Here is a 17,577-nt window from a genome sequence, read left to right as displayed (position 1 = left end):
AACATCCAGAGAAAGAAAATTACACCTACACTGTACGTAATTTTACTTTAACTCCCCCCTCTGTGGTTTCAGTTTGCTCATATTTTTCGCATATCAATAGACACTACTACCTACTACAACATTCTCATTTTTCATCTTGTGTATCAAGACAGGCGGTGCTAAATTGTACTCGTTGTCCCAATCTGAAAAGGAGCTGTGAATACATCAACTCTCCTTACTCAACAGCCAACATGATTAAAAGTGAGGACAAGCCACTAATAAGCCCAAGAAGGTATCATAGAGCCATGAGTTTTAGTTATTAGTGAAAAACCTGGTCGCTTCATCTTCCCTACTTAATGCTAAGAAGTGCCTACTCTGTGAAAAGTGGAAATATAGGGGAGCTAATGAGATCCCTGGAGACTGGGGAACTTTACACAGATCCCTGGCAATGCCTGATGCATTCCACTAGACCTTAAGAAACAATATCATAAAACTTCAATGTAACAACTACTTAATTTTTGCCAAGGTCATTTTTCATCTTGCCTCAATTCTTTGGTTGTGTGTGTAGCTACTCTGCTGGTGAAATAATGATCAATTTAACAATTCAACGCTGTAGAAGGTAAAATCATCGCATGCTGTACCATTGCCATTCATTGTTCTTTTCTCAAAAGGTATACAGCAATAAAAAAGGCCCACTGTACATCAAGCCAAATGTTTTTTAAGGAATAAATTGTGAGGCAGAATTAATCTAAGATGATTACTATTGTGCTACTGGTTAAAAACATGCAGTGTGCCACATGTTGCGAACCCCTCTGATCAAAGCCGGAGGTTACAGAGGGGGCCTAAAGGGAATAACCGTTTCCTGAAAATGGAAACCAGGTCATACATAGGCCTACTTGTACAGTCAAGGGTACCACAAAGCACTCAGAGGGCTTGTATGAGAGCGCTGCTCTTTAAAGACCCAATCCATAATTTTCCCAGAGAAGGTAAGAAGTGTGTGCGTGTGTGTTTGTGTGTATAATATACAGATCCTTGGAGATTAAGACTTGCTAGAACATAATCTCTTCAGAGCTTTGAGATCCCACCATGACTGAAAATATAAATCCATTTTGCCCCACAGTTTATAAATCAGAAAACAAATGAACAAAATATTAACAGCTTTCACATACAGTAACATTTTTGAAGTTTCTAAAGTTTTAATAACAAGAATGAAACAATATCTTCAAACCGATGAAACACATAAACAGATCAATAATGGCACCAGTAGTGATGCGATACTTAAATTCCAGGCTGGGCTGTGTTTGGATTGGTAATAATATAATAAAACTTACCAAACTGAAACTGTTCATTATCCATGAGTCGTATAGATGCTGGTGCACATCTCTGAAAAAAGATAATTGACCAATATTATGATATTTGAACAAAAATCCCTGCTCGATAGATTACATTTTATATGACATTATTCAACTTTATCATTCGCCGTTATAAACCTGCCAAATGATATCACACTGAGCAAAATCAACAAATATTCATCAATGTCAACGTTAACTGCAACTGTTGGAGGTTTGGCTCTACAGCGTTTGGCTTCTTGTTCGATATCTTAATAGTGTATAGGCTTTACCAGGAGCCATTTCTGTGGGTGAAGAAACTGGAGCCTCACACAGCCATCAATAATAGTTGCATCAGCACTATAAACAGCCCCAGACAGCAGAGGAGGCAGGCGAGTAATCTCGATTGCCTTTATCATCCAGATTCATTCCTTCTCATTAATTGTGGATCTGCCAATCCCATTTGACCACTACAGTCGCATTGATCTGAACAGTAAATATCTGCAAAGTTACACAGTCTGTAACCTGCTGTGTGATTATGATTAACCTCCTGCCAACTACATCATCAGCATTTGCCAAGATGTGTGGACTGGACACAAGTGTTTTGAAGAGAGATTTGAAAATATAGCAGAACGTGGTACGAGGAGTGACATTTACAATCCGAAATGTAATTACACAAAAGTTAAATATTCATAACTCATTAAAGATAATAAAATAAAACCAGAAGATGTGGAATGTACAGGGCAAACAACCCCAGGTGTGTTTACTGTTCAGGGAGAGCAGGATATGTTGAAGGATACATTAACATGTTACCTGTTTGGCAATCTCTCGTAAGCAGGCAACTCCCTGCTCAAAGTTTGGGAAAACCACCGAGCCGTACTTCTGATACTCTGGCATGGGACGGATCTTCATCGTTACCTCGGTAACCACACCCAGGGTTCCTGTGGAAAATCACAGAGGAAGATTTTGAGCAGGTTAAAAAAAGAAGAAGTCAGTTCCCACAATCTATACGACCTAGCCCTCTCTTAGAGCGGAACTTCAGACCGTTTTACAGGGCTCTGGTACACGTCCCAAGGGTCCTTTGGGTGACCTTTGTCTCACATTTCACCTTGGAGATCTGGTTTTCCCCAACACACTGGGGGACAACTAAGATTTATCAGTCAAGAGCATGGAGAAATAAAGCAGGGCTCTATCAAAGGCAGAGCGAGGCAAACGGCAGCGCCACATATACAGGTATACAGAGACCTCTAGCTGGCCTCATGACCCCGGAAACTGTCAGCCATTAGCTTCTGCTGCTGAAGGAGTCAAGCAGCATGTTTAAAAAAAAGTTGAGCAGAACACAAACTAGTATAGTGGATTACAATTATCTGCTTTATGCTCCCTCACACAGTGAATATGCCTGGAATTAATGCTCTTAGCAAAATTACTGTTCGTAAACTAATAAACTGATAGCTAGGAAATACATCCCTTCAATTTCTGACATTAACGTGATGCTCTTAATGCCCCAAATGAAATATGCCTCTTTTTCACTTCCCCCCTCGTGTCCCCCTCTACAGTCAAAACGCAGGCTCAGCTACAGAACAGCGCCCCTGGAGCTGGTAGGGATTTAGTGTAGAGCTGAACAATTAATTGAAAAAACAATAAAATCAAAATCGCAATATGAATTTCTGCAATTTCCAAATAGCAAAGGCTGCAATGAATTGCTTAAGAGAGAGGGGCGTCCAAAATGGATTACTAAATAAGGTAGTTTAGTGCTGCGGGTAATCTTTGGTCCATGAATCAAGTACGATATTGGTGAAAACCTTTCGTCATACTCAAACTCAGTAAATCCTGCACACCGACAACTATATATATATTTTTTAAATCAAAATCACTTTTCTTTGAACAATTTTAAAGTTCTAAAAAATGTATGACAAGAAAAACTTGAATGAAACGAAATATGAATCGTAGTTTAAATTGCAATTGCAATATTCTGTCAAATAATCGCAATTCAATTTTTTGTCAATATTTTTCAGCCCTAATCCAGTGTCTTGCTCAAAGACACTTCAGCAGAGCGGATGCTTGCCATCACGGAGGCTTGAACACGGGTCTTCCTAATCGCCACTCCCTGCTGCCCAAACAGTCAAATATCAAATATTTCTCAGCTTATATTGAGAAAACCTATTAATGAAGCTGAAATGCACGGTCATTTGAATGCCAAGCATGTAAGCCTGCTGGCACGGGCTTTCCTTTGGGGAAAATTGGACAGCTATTGATACAAACTACACGGTAAACAACCCAGCGCTGATCCTCTCGCAGGACGGAGCTTCACAGACAGCTTGGACAAACTGGCACAATAAAACCCCAGCAGTGGCAGGGATTCCAGTGATGCTTCCGTCTTAACGAGATAACAGTAAACAGTGATAACCTATGTCGTAAAATGCTTTCATAATTCTGCCACCAGTTCATTATTCTGAGGGAGGAAAAACCAAATGCGAGCCACCGTTTTTTTTTTTGTTTTTTTTTTAACATCCAACACAACTATAATTACTGCTTCCACTAAAACACACAGATGTCTGGCAAATCGCTGTATGAATGTTTATGAATCATGGCTAATGAGCGGTAACATCAAAGATAATCAGGAAATGTCAGATCATAATTTAAGCATACTTTCTCTATGAAAGTGCTACTATGACCGAAGATTACACTGTATAATGCATTTATAACATTACATTACGGTCAGTTCATGTTTCTGACTTTCTGAAAGGTCTCCTTCAGTGGAAATCAAACCTATTGCTTTTCCCCCCGCCTAAATCGTATGTGTGTTAGTGAAGTTAGACACTTCCTATTTAGGGATACATCTATCCAGAACATAGCCAGTTCCATTAGCAGGCTCCCTCGGCCTGCCACGGCTGTTAATGAGCCCTCCAATGTGACACTACATGCCACATGCTGCTCCCTAGTGGCCCAATGGATAACATGTGACTCCATTACGCCTCGGCAAATATCCCCAGGCCCCTCCCACCCGTGGCTCGCCCCCCCACGCTATGGAGGAGGAGCCACCGAGGAGGAGCCACGGAAAGAGAGGGAGAGAGAGAGAGAGAGAGAGGGAGGGAGAGAGAGAGAGAGAAAGAGAAGGAGGAGGAGCTGGATTGATGGAGCTTGAGTGCAAGGGAGGGAAAAAAAGAGAGAGTGAGTGAGGAATATGGCTGCAAGGAGGTAAGAACAGCAAGGTCAGAGAAAACACTCCTGAGAAAGAACAAAATACTAGAGGGCAGCTTAAGTCATTTTTACTGTGACCCTCTCTGTTACAGTAACCTCTTGTTGTTGTTGGAAAATTATTCAGGGAGATGGACTGCTCACCATGAAGAGTCCCTTTACCTTTTACATCAAATAACCTTTTTCTGACAAATATAGCAGCGAACAACGTCATACTTGGCGATTGCGAGGCCGCTCTTTTGGAATCAAAGCATTAACTCGGCACAACATTAGATTAGCATTGGTCGGCTTCACACACCTACATTACATTCTCCATGGTTGAGAGGCCTTTGAAAGAGAAAGTGATTATTATTGATTATTCCAATCATTCCTTTTTACACCGGTTGCAGCGAGGTGGAGGAAAATACTTTGCATTCCGGCTATTTCAAGGTCAGAGAGATAGGGAGACCTGGTTGCTGTGCAGTGAATGAGAAGCTAGAGAGGTTTCGCAGTAATTTCTAATAAAATGGATGTGTTCCACTTAACATGCAGAGCGTAGTTGAGGGTTTTGGTGCTGTGCTTTGTTGTTGTGGCCTACTGTCAGGCTGCAGGGTGGGGGTGCTGGGGTGAGGAGGCAGATAATTCTAATGAGACCAAGCAGCGGTGTGACCTCTTCGTTCCAGCATTAGGCCTCCCAGAAGTGCATGCACTCCCAGAGACGTGTGGTCCTGTCCCATCTCTCCTTCGCCACAAAACTCTTTCTAGTACAAGCAGCGGGCTCACCTTGAGGCTTTTTACATTTCAAGCTATTTGTATTATATAAATAATAATAATAATAATAATAACAGCAATCATTATTATTATAATTAATAAATATAACCTGCAAATTTGCTTAGTCGCAGTGTATACTGTGCATTGGTGTTGGAAAAAATATTGTTGGCTGGAGGGGAGCCTTATAATTAAAGACCAACTCCCATAACTGTAATACTTAATATAATAAAACATTCAAGTCCACTATCATGGACCTGCTGCCATTTTAGGGTAATACACCCACAGGGCTGAAAACCTGTTGTATTTGTGCTTGGTTATATTTTTTTTCTTTCTTGAAACTCAGTTTCTTCTGATATGGTACATGCTACAGAAATGCTATTTTGCACAAAGATAGAAGACACCTCCTGGATTCTACAGCAACATGACCCCAATTGGCCTGAAGGGGGCACTATTATTAAATGTTCAGATTTGAAAACCTTAGCAGGCCATATCTTTCACACTGGGGGTAATATTGACAAGAACCCTAGTGTATATGTACTTGCTCTATGAATTTTCCTTTTGGAGCACTGACTGGTGCATGTGTGTGTATGTTATCTATTACATAGTGGCTGGTAACTCAAGATGGATCTGCACAGTCACTATACAACTTAGTCTCCATGGCTGGATTTTAACAGGCTATGCAAAGGGTTAAGGGAAAAAAATACCAAAATTCATCATCTTTAAGATTTCCATAATAGCCTGGATCTTAGATTTGCACTTGTGGCTATATTTTGAATATATCTGATTAGGAACTTATTGACAGATGTGCATTTGCTATCCACTGAAATCAGTTCTAATGAGTACAAATGGAGATCTCTGCAGTGATCCCGGACTAGTCAGTGAGCAGATTGCTGAGCTTTGTAGGGCGAATATAGAGTTTGTATCCACAGCTGTTTAACATAGCGATGCCAAGAGTCTCTGCACCTCCTCATTATGTAGGGGGGAACCTGGCATATGGCAGTATTCTCTGTGGGCACTCACAAGGACAGGGCACTGCAGAGGGGGTGGAGAGGACACTTGCTGGTTCCTAACTAAGACCCCTCTAGATCACTTTCCCACCAAAGCTGGTTAATGTTTAACAGGCCTGCAGCATGAGAACTGTCCTGGTGTTACCGCTCAATCACAAACACTTGTGAACACACACACACAAACGCACATCAACACACGACCACATACATTCGAACACGTGCCCGCACACCTTGGCATATCAAAGTCACAACAGAAAGTCAGTGCAGTTAGCAAACCTTCTGAGCCCATGATGAAGTGGTGAATGTCTGGCCCGGTGGACATGCGTGGGCCCTGGCAGCTCTTCTCTATCACCCCTCTAGGGGTCACCATCTTTACATGGACGACCTGATCAGTGAGAAAACAGCAACACGACACACTCCAATTAGAAAGTCACAGGAGACAGAGATAAACAGTAGTCTGCCGTCAAAGATTAACACATTTTAACCCAATACTGTAACATTCTCCCATGCATGCCACACGTGTGAACGTATATCATAATTGATACTTTGACCACTGCATTTTAGGCCTGAGGGTAAACTCCACATGAGTGTTGCTAATAATTTCCTTCCTAATGACTATGCAGTAACTCTGTTATGTCCCGATTATGCCTTGTTCTGAACAAACACAAGCAGGAAGGGGAATGGGAGAGGGGGCGACCCACCAGGTCCTCAATGTTTCCGTAGATATTCTTCTTCATGCCTGACGCTCTGGTGGCCACCCAGCCCCCCAGGGAGCTGAACTCCATGGAGTCGGGCTCATGTCCCGTACAGTAGCCGCTCTCATTGAGCTGTAGAGAATAAAAACAAAATACAAGTTTGATTTTGCATTCGAAAGTAAGCCAAAACTGTTTGGAAAACAATGAAGCTGTAAACCCACAAGAATGTTTTTATGACAAGCAAAAAGAATAAGGCAGCGAAGGGAAAAAACAAATTGCAGCTCTGCTGGTGAATTTCACTGCAATCGTTATGCTGTAATGCTCAAACTCAGGTTTTATGGCATCATAGATTTTTACAACAGCCTAAAATAAACCAAGTGGAAAGAGCAAGAGAAGAATAAAAAGAGACATGGAGAGATCAGAGCATTGTGTGGGCTGTGCCAAATTCCATTGCTCGGCTGGAGCACTTGTGTCATGTGCAAAATAATGGCTATACTCTTCCAGGTGACGTGGTTTTGCCTTTCTTCATGAATACTAGTAAAATACAGAAAGAAATCCTCGCTCCTACATACTTGTGTGAATTTGTTTGTGCTCTGTCTCAGACAGTGGAGGCAAGACTGCTGGACATTCAGCTCCCACACCTCTACCCATACTAGCTGGTACATTGGGTCAGTGTACTTTTGGGGTTTTTCTTCAGTGGCACACAAACAAGAGCCCTGGAGCACCTCAGCAACCCCCATAAGATGCGCCAACGTTAAGGGGGGTGCAGACCACTGCTTTGCCATCAGAAGCCTGCTCACTCTCCTGAAGGCACCCAAGCCCAGAATGCCTGCGTCTCCAGGAGGCACATTTAATAAAATAAAAAATAAAAAAAGACCCCAAGTACCTCAGCGACCCCCACCAGAAGCACTGATCACAAGACGAGGGTAAAGTCAGGCCTTGTTTTATTACAGCACTCCCCTGGAAGGCAGTTTTTAATGCAGACCCATCTGCTCCATCAAAATGGCCCAGTCTAAATGCAGAGGTAGAGTCTGTTTTAGATGCAGCTCACGCATTCCTCTACATCAAACGCCCGCTCCTTCTCCATTTTTCTGAATTAGCTTGATGGTGCCATCTGCTCATAGCCGGCGCCTCACTCTCTAATCTCTACCCTTCAGCACTCTGCTCCTCTGTGAAGCTCCTCACTAAACACTGACAGACCCACCAAGCACAGACAAGAGAAGGTGATTGAGCATGGCAACCTGCATGTGAATGGTCAAACACAGCTTAGCCATTTGCACACCATTTTACAGTAAAGTATGCATTTATAGTGGATGAATATGGATATGGATGGATGAAGGGTACTTACTGATCTCTCCAAATCCTGACCAATGATGCCAGCTTCAACATGGGCCGTTAAATTTTTCTCGTCAATCCACAGTATGCGGTTCTGCAGATGAGAAACAAACAACAACAACATGAGCGATGAGGACTTAAACATTCCTAGTAAAGGCTTTGGCCAGCATAGTTTAATCCATGGAGCATAAAAGAAAATCCTCTGTAATGCTTTTAAGAGTTTCGCTAAAATGAAAAGCCACCATTGAGTCTAAGCATCTGATACAGGTTAGAGGATCTTAATTAAAATGCAGCCGTGTTGACAGTGTATCCCAATGGCTGTTGTCTGCACTCCACATCTGCCTGCACCTATTATGTTAGTCTTAAAATACTTTCTAGTGGTTACTAGGGCCTAAACTCTACAGTCCACAAAAAAAAAAATTGTAGTATGAAATTTTGGCGTGAACGTGTGAATAATTTTCATTTTGTTTAAAGAGGAAAAGCTGCTCATGGGGAAAGTCCCTTGGCAGTTTGTTGATAACAATGGGAGTATTGCACTAGCATGTCCTTCTAGCCTGACAAACACGTGTCACAGACAACTGTGTGCAGAGGGGCTGTGGGAAGCGGACAACAGTTAGGTTCCTCAAGGTTAACCTCAATTTAACATTCAATCCCACAAATACGCCTCTTATTTGAGCCGCTGAACACATGGCCTGCCCCTGCACTGCAGGAGCTCACTTCACACCTGCAATCAATTATTCTCCAGAGGTAATAAAGATTATGTTCCTACCATACTGCTCCTTTCATGTGCTTCCTTTGGAGCTGCCTCACCTCTGACCCTTGACACGGCACACTGGCCACTGGTGTCTATGTCACCAACTCCCTGACTAGTAGTTTAGCAGTGTCCAGACGGCTTATATATCACCTCCACGTGGGCCTGGATCAAAGGGCCATACTGTACTGTTAACGGCACGCACCGTTTTCTACCATATCTAACAAACTTAAGTGTTATCATTTTTATGGCGAGAGCTACTGGCTTCCGTCAAGATTACCAGCCGATGCCAAAGGAGCATATTAATTGTATTAATGATTACAATTTTAACAACAAAGCAAATTTTAAAAAACAAGAAAAGCATCACAAGGTACTTGATTCATGAGTGCATACAATACACAGCAGCAAATTCTCCTATACCTACAGCAACATCTGACTTTACATAATTCTGTTTTGAAAAATTACTAATGAACAAATAACAATAATATAGATTTACACAGAATGCTACACAGAAAGCAATAACAAAGTTTTATTTCCCATATTTTTAAGTCATAACAAAATGTGTAAGTATGATTCAGTCTGAATACACCTCTTGCTTCATGCTGAGGTGCACTTTAGGCTGGTAGGACATAATTTCATGTGCAAGCAGAGCCTGGTGTCTCTGAGTAAGAGCACTGATACAGAATCAGTGTCGCCCTTCAGACCATAATGCATTGTGTGATTCTAGAAAAACGCATCCGATATGTGCAGACACAGGTCTTTCATTACGTACCATCTGTGAGGTATCCAGAGAGACGATGGTGCGGGTTTCCTCTGGGGGGCACTCTAGGGCGCTGGAGACACTGGTCCCTCCTGGAAGAAAGAACCAGGAGCGACAGTACAAGAGTAAAGTCTTCAGATGAACCATGTGAATATAGTAGACAGTTTCCTGGTTTTGGTTTTCTAATAATTTTTTGCTTTGCTCCAATACAGAGTACACATCCAACAAGACATGAAATTGTGTGTGGGGCGCACTGCACTGTGGGATGGTCAAGAAAGCCCAACTGACATCAAGGGAAGAGCCAAGTCTTATGAAAATGGTTCATTCATTAACAATGTGGCTTCATGAATAAAAAAAATAAAAATTACATCAGCATGGGATGGGAATAGGTCATATATTAAATAATGTACGTAACGGCATTAAAAAATGTAAAGGCACATCTAATGGCTTGTACATACGTAACCACTTATTATGCTGATTAGAACCTAGACTCACCTCCATATGGTATCAAACAAACATTATGCTTGCTTGCCAGTTCCACAATTTTCACTACATCATTGTGGCAGTCTGTAAACACAAGGAATATCATTTTAAGGATTAGACACCATCACATACGTATCCATTAACCATCCTCTACTGTAATCATAAATTAAGTGTTCCTACAATTACAAGAGAACACATGTTACAAGGGAAATGAGAGGTGGCACATAACATTCTGCGTCTATAGAAGACAATAAATAAATTCATACGGCCTGAGCCATTAGAGCAGGGAGACAAGCAGAGAGGCAGGGCGGGCTTTGATTTGCCTGATGGCTCTGATTTGCCTGGGGCATTCCTGAGATGGAGTCAGAGAGCATGAAGCTATGCTCTCTGGGGTGGGATGTGCTGGATCAATATGACGGTGCTCTGGCCAATCACAGGTCCCACGTCCATTCACACTGGAGTGGTGAGCGAGCGGGAAGAGCAGCAATATCCACCTACATGGATCTGCTTGACTGGCCTCAAGTGCTTTGTGAGCCAGTGAGAAATGCCTCCATTCGAACACGTTCTGCCATCCAATTAAAGACACAGCTTTGGCCTGTGGATTACAGTTCAACAACTAACCCTCCACTTAAAATACACAACCGGACTTGGAGTGACTACTGTGGAATGCAAATTACGAGTCAAAAAAATCTATTGGATACATATTAAGTGAAATTGCATTTGCGGGGTTAGAAAAATAAAAATTAGGGACTGCTGTTGATGTAATGCTGGTTACAGTTGCTTGGTGATTTGCTGCCCATTTGGGAGGCTGCTAATCAAGTTTCAACCATCAGTCAACACTCATTTGCATGATAAAATAGTGCCAGCCATAACGGCAGCAAACCAATCTCAGGCTCATAATTCATGGGTGTACTGTGCAGGGCCAGACCGTGGAGTATTGGGTGTCAACCGTCCTCCCCCTGACGCTTCTTATTAAGCCTCCACTCATACATATTAATATCCCTTCGCCTCTGCAGAGATTAACCCTTTAAATCACCTAAGCCAGGAGGGGGGGGGGGGGATCAGCTATGCAATGTGGGAGGAGAAAAACAGACCAATAAAAACAGTGATGACACAGTTTCTGAACTCACTTGGCCATACCACCAGATCTGGCACACGCCCAAATTTCCCTTCTCGTAGAGCAAAGATCTCATGTACGCAATGGCCTGGAAGAAAATCCAGAATTAAGATGATAGAACACACTGAAATTTAAAGATGGTCATCAGAAATAATCATGCTGCTGTTGTATTCAAAATTAGGCTCACAAATCAGACTGTACACAGGTTTATAAACATGAAGGAATATACATGTGGGGGGAAAAAAGATGTGGATTAAGAAGTTTCAGGGTGTGTGAAGCTTTCTTTGGGAGGTCCAGCCTCTTCCCAGCATGCCTCACCATGGCCACGGAACGCCCGGTCTTCTGCTTCGTGAGAGAAGGGAACACCGGTGGATTTGAGATCCTCCACGAAGGCCTCGTTGAGAGTGGGAGGCTGTACAGCACTGCTATTCAGAACCGGCTGAAACAAAAGAAGGCATTGTGATATAGGTAACTGTGATTTAGTACTGAGGTTTGAGAAGAAAAGACACAACAAATAAATATGAATTGCACTCACTGTTGCTGGACTTTTATGCTGTAGGCTGATTCCAAATGTGCCTTCAAACCAGTCTTTCAGACTAGGGAGGATCAGACCACTTAGCCTATACCTGGAATGTATAAAAGAAGATATAACCAAAACAGCCGACAAAAAGATCGACAAAATTAAGTAAGCATTATGTGTTGGTTACTAGGATTAAACCAAGTCTTCTAAATCCTTGATTAAAAATATCTAAATGCACAAGTGGGTTTATTCAGTTGGAAAGCAAGCCCTGTGTCTAATAAGAATGGAGTGCGGGATTTGAGTCCAAGGAGGTTATTAGGCAAGCAGAGCTGCAGTGACAGTGCTGTCCGTGCGATCGCCCTAGCCAACCCTTGCATAATTGAGCTGCTGGCACAGCCTGGGCCAGCCCATCAGGGGACTGTGGTCTGCCTTTGTCCAAGAGACCATGAAACACACTCTTTAATGAAAAAGCCTCTGTCACAGCGAGCTCAGAGGCGGAGGCAGAGGAGGAGAATATTGTCTTTGACTTTCATTCAACTATGCCCCAGCCTCGGTTACTGTATGCTGTCCAGGTAGCTTTTCAGTTGAGAGGGCATGGAGCATACAGCGATGCAGTTTAATGTAACTTGCTTGCAAAAGAGGAAACCATTTGCTGTGCAACATCCTGTTCAGTTTGATCCATTACTCAAAATACAGCTCCTCATACACACTGCACCAGTTCCCTGTGTTTACAGTCTGACAGGCAAGGCTGTCTGTTCTAAAGCCATACATCATGATTACAAAAACAAGGCCCATCTCTACCTCCGCTTTTGTCATGGGAGACAGAGATAAAGGTGTAGAACAGACGACACCAAATAAAAGAGCTATCCATTCTGGTGCCAGTGTAAACTGAGGCCATGTTCAGTCACTTAACTGGGAGACAATAGGCTTTGCTATTGTACACCCACAGAAATTCAAACTAAAATTTTCCTCCTCAGCAATCTGTGAATATCTGTGAAACCACATGTTTAACCACAACCCCCAGAGACACATGAACAATTACTAACATAATATGTTTTTATTTATGAGCAGTGTGAATGGGAGGTGTGGAAACGTTTCTTCCTGTTAATGAGCAACAGAGTTTCAGAAAGCTGAAAATCACAACCAGTGACCTTCTCGGATGACAATGAACAATTCAAATGCCAACCACTAGATGGCAGTAGCACCACATTCTTGTGAGTGTAGGAGAAGGCAAATATTTCAATAGCTGAGCTGGAAGTGTGGGCTGTGAAAATGATCAATTCATAAACCTCTACCTGATGATATTTTAGTGTATATATATGTGTGTATTTTTTACTGCAATAAGCCTAAAGTCAAACAAAGGGTACACTGAAGCCAAACACGTGTGCCATACTAAAACAAGATTAGCATCTATAAAGGAGTGCTAGTGTTAATCTCCTCATAAATCACCAAAAAGTGAACCTAAGAGCAGTAATGTGAAATCATACTCTACCTTTTTCCGGTAAATTCTGCTTGACCTTTTTTGTTGAAGAGGAATTTAGAATCACTGTATCCCCAGCCATTCCATTTCATAATCTCCTGCCTAAGGAAAAACAAACATTGGCTTTGGTTAAGTTAGCGACTCATACTGTCTGCATTGTCTGAAGTCAAGACAGGACATGAAAAAATATCAGAAGCAGTTGCAGAGACACACGTGAAGGTGCTTTTTGGGGGTGGAAGACCTTGTATATTCTCAATTTGTCACCGCAGTCCCTCCTGTCTGTTATATAGGCTATGCATTTCCCATTCAAAATATAGGTTAGGTAAGCAATATCAACCAAGACAAAGAAAAAAGGAGAGTCCTTGCTGATAATCTGATACATTGCGGCGATATTTGAACACATTGCTGCAATATTTTCAGTTCACTGCCTGCACCCTCCCAGTATGGGAGGGTGCAGGCAGTCACACCTACAGGCAGTCACACCTACAATATTCCCTGGGTGCTAGCCACTGCACAGCGCTCTGCACACAGGCTGGCAACCACAGCTTGTTGTCATGGTAATGTTAGGGAGCAGGAGCGACACATTCAAACAACATACCCATCAACAGAGGTAGCTAGCCTAATCCAACAGAGTCCCTTCGCTGTCAGCTATTTCCCATCCAACACCGCCCAAAATGGAGTGTAACCATAGTTACTAAAGGTGTGCCCACAAAATGGCTGAGTTTACCATTAGGGCCTATGATACTCAAACAAAGCTCAAACAATGGCTTAAGATGACTGTTGATGGGTATTCCATTATCATCACTGGTTTCACATCTAAAGACGATGCTAAATAGCCTATGGACCATTAGTGTACAAGAGTTAATGTGCTCTACTTACGCTTCTTGTGGAAACACCACTCAGAGAGCAACCATAACTCATGGGTCACTTGGGATGGGATGCTACCATAGTGGAGTAAAAGCCATAATAAAGATTAATACCTGCCAAAGTGGAGTTTCTCATAAATTAGGAGCATGAGCGGAAACGAGACAGGGAGACACTGAATCACACTTTGAATGAATCCTCGCCACTAGTGATGTCCTGTCATAGCTGGTGAACGTACTGACAGAAAACTTATCAACAAAAAGAAAAACTGTGTGGCTAGGTGAATACAGACTGCTGTTATCAATGGACAATTTAGTGATCGAGGGCCTATTCAGAATAGGCAGGTCCTGTTGAAAGGAGCTACTGTAGGTCCTGGGCGTGGGGCCTGGTGACTCAGTGGTGTAAGGCGCATACCATGTAACTGTGAGGTCCTGGGCTCGAATCCGGTCTGGGACCTTTGTCGCATGTCACCGCATGTCACATCCCCCCTCCCCCCCGCCTCTCTCTCCCAATTCTTTCCTGTCTCTCTTCACTATACACGCTATCTAAGAAAGGCAAAAACGCCCCCTGCCAAAAAAACAAAGGAGCTACTGTAGATGCTATTGAAACTCAAATTGTTTTGATAAAATGAGTGAGGGTGGCTCTTTCCTAAACCTGCCAAAGTGGAGAAAAAAAAAGAACAAAACAGCAAAACAAGACTTCACTTTCTGAAAGTGAGTCTGAAAGACATTGCAGCTGCTTTAAACGCTGAACTAAAATCAATTGCAATAACGCTGTTGAAAATGCTGTCGGTCGTTTTCATGTTGACATTTTCTCAGTGAGTTTTTCTGAAACAGCTGTTGTTCATATTAATGAAAACACAGTGGTCACACAAAGAAAATGGAAGAACAGGGCCGCTTCTCGCTGTAGGCAACGTAGTATATTTTGCCTACTGAGAAATCTCCCAATTTGTGTACTCTTTGGTTAAAGGCTTGCAGCAATATAGAGCTCACAAGTATCCATCGTTTTACATTTTAGTCATATCAGCAATTAAAATTATCAACAGTTGGCTAATTAAACTGTGCCACACATGAAACACTGGTTTTCCAAGACAGTTGCATATTGACGGTGACTACTGTTTCAAAAAACAGGTTGAAACCAACCGAGTTGCATATATTGACATAGTGACCACAGGTTTAAAACAGGGTGAAAGCTATTACCCAACGGTCACTACATTAATATAAGCAATTGTTTTACCATCTCAAGAGTTCTTGGCACAGAAAAATTGTTGTGGATAATTTTAATCATGGCCACAGTCTGTGAGCTGAGATACGATTACTGGAACCTAAGAGGGCAAGTACATCTGAACTCTATTTTTCACTGACTACAGACTAGAAAAGGACTTACGATTATGGCAAGTGTACAGGGAGTTGCAGACAAATGTATGGATGACTTTCTCCAGATCACACAAGAATAATATATACAAGGGGCTCTCCGCTGATAAAACATGACTGGATATCCCCTTTTGACAGATGGATGAGATAAAAGAAGTGGCTGAATCATGCCTTCGCTAAAGTTGCCTTAATATTTGTGTCCGAGGCCCCACTCAAGCGGCAAATCAAGCTTTTGACTGCAACCAACCACACAAGAAAGGCAGCAGTAACAGACGCTGCAAAGTGGGAGAGAAGTTGAACTGAGGCACTCTCTTGGTTCTTATCCAATCAAACAGTGACTGTTTGTTTTGTTTGTTTGACAACATGGGGCCCGGGATGGCAAGTGGCTTAGGTCCAAATTAACAAAAGGCAGAGGGAAGGAAGTTATCTGATACGGCACAGAGCCAAACCCAATGTGCAAGGACCTACTTGCACTTCACTATACTGTTTGTTTATCCCTCCTTAGGTTAAAAAAGATTAGGCCTATCTATTTACCAGTTTCTAGATTTTGCACTGTAATGTTGTACCATGAAATTCTTTATTACTAGGCTATTACTTCTGATAATGGTGCCAGACATATGTTGACTTGTTTAACTTTGTAATTTTGTTATACTTTTCGTGAATTATCAAACTGGGTTGCAGCATCAGCTAAAAGCCAAAAATGCAAAGATTAAATGTTCAGACCTAAGCTCAACATAACCTTGGGTGGAACGGATAAGGCTGCAAGACAAAACATTTGAATAGCGGAGGAATTCAAATTTACAACTGTAGACTTATATTCAACCAATGTGGTATCTGGGACTGACACTAGATGTCAGTACAGCGTGGTGGCGTTTCCTCAAAAGGAGTTGAGCTCCTCATAGGTTGAAAGTCAGACCACCACTAGTCCTAACCAATCAGATCAAAATACAAGACGGAAAAGTTCTACTTTCTCCTCTGTCAATTGAATTGTTACAAATTACATGGGAATCCCGTACCTGAAAATCCAATTCAAGAAATATATGGACTTCTCCAGATAAGAGCTCAATGCTTTACTGAACATCGTATATGTCCTCCTTCTATTTATCATATCAATTCGACTCAAGTACAAGTACAGTTATAAATCTAAATGGGCCACAATGGCTAAACTACGCTACATGTTTGAATGACCAAATTCAGGATGCAAACAGTAAAGGGATCACAAGTTGAATTGCGAAATGACACTTATTAAATCTAATAGACCTCAGTAACCTTAATGACTTCAGGATGCACCAGAAAATGCCAAAAGATGAGCTAACGTTAGCTCTAACGTTAACCTTACACAAACGTCATTGAGACTGCAAAATTACAGTCATATCACAAACTAAATTACCTGCAATTAGCCACAGAGATAGCTGTAGTTGAATAGAACAAAGTTAAGCAGACACTGACTGAATGTGAGATTAAGGAGTCCAGCCGCACCCACTCCACAGTAAGTGAATGGCTACTTTGTTTGAGCAAACTAACGTTAGCTAGCAAGCTAACTAAAAATCTACCAGATTTAGCAATGTCTCCCTACGTTATTCAAGCTTGAAAGAGAGGGGGGATGCGATGTATCAGTGCATGACACTCCACTGATTCTTGTTTAGCTAGTAGTTCAGCTGTTACTATTGACGATGGGTTTATAAGTATCTACAACCACTGACTGAGGATGGAGCCTCGTCCACTGACTGACGCTACCGCTTCATCTTTTACCTCCTCCTCGGCATCGTCCTCTCCGTAGTTGAGACATTTGGCTTGTTCTCCTGAGCTTTGCACTCAACGGCTCGAATGGCCGAATCGCCGTCTACGGGTTTCTGTAAATGTCCGGCAATTATCCTCAGTCTTTGCTGTGCAATTCGTTGCCTATCGGAGCTGCTGTTGGACGCCATGCTGCTTCC

General features: G+C 42.2%; 1 protein-coding gene across 1 annotated transcript in view; it reads right to left on the bottom strand.

The window, feature by feature from the left end:
- agps (alkylglycerone phosphate synthase) overlaps positions 1-17,577 on the bottom strand; it is a 28,754-nt gene extending 11,177 nt beyond the window's left edge. The window contains exons 1-12 of the mRNA XM_071902723.2: positions 17,393-17,577; positions 13,416-13,505; positions 11,939-12,029; positions 11,722-11,842; positions 11,417-11,491; positions 10,299-10,370; positions 9,816-9,895; positions 8,306-8,386; positions 6,964-7,089; positions 6,539-6,647; positions 2,121-2,248; positions 1,311-1,362 (exon numbers count right to left, since the gene is read on the bottom strand). Of these exons, the coding sequence (XP_071758824.1) occupies positions 1,311-1,362; positions 2,121-2,248; positions 6,539-6,647; positions 6,964-7,089; positions 8,306-8,386; positions 9,816-9,895; positions 10,299-10,370; positions 11,417-11,491; positions 11,722-11,842; positions 11,939-12,029; positions 13,416-13,505; positions 17,393-17,568 (1,201 nt within the window). The 5' untranslated portion in view covers positions 17,569-17,577. The remainder of the gene's footprint in view (positions 1-1,310; positions 1,363-2,120; positions 2,249-6,538; positions 6,648-6,963; positions 7,090-8,305; positions 8,387-9,815; positions 9,896-10,298; positions 10,371-11,416; positions 11,492-11,721; positions 11,843-11,938; positions 12,030-13,415; positions 13,506-17,392) is intronic.

Source organism: Centroberyx gerrardi, chromosome 10, assembly GCF_048128805.1.
Source record: "Centroberyx gerrardi isolate f3 chromosome 10, fCenGer3.hap1.cur.20231027, whole genome shotgun sequence".
Classification (NCBI taxonomy): domain Eukaryota; kingdom Metazoa; phylum Chordata; class Actinopteri; order Beryciformes; family Berycidae; genus Centroberyx; species Centroberyx gerrardi.
This window is presented reverse-complemented; position numbering and strand designations above follow the sequence as displayed.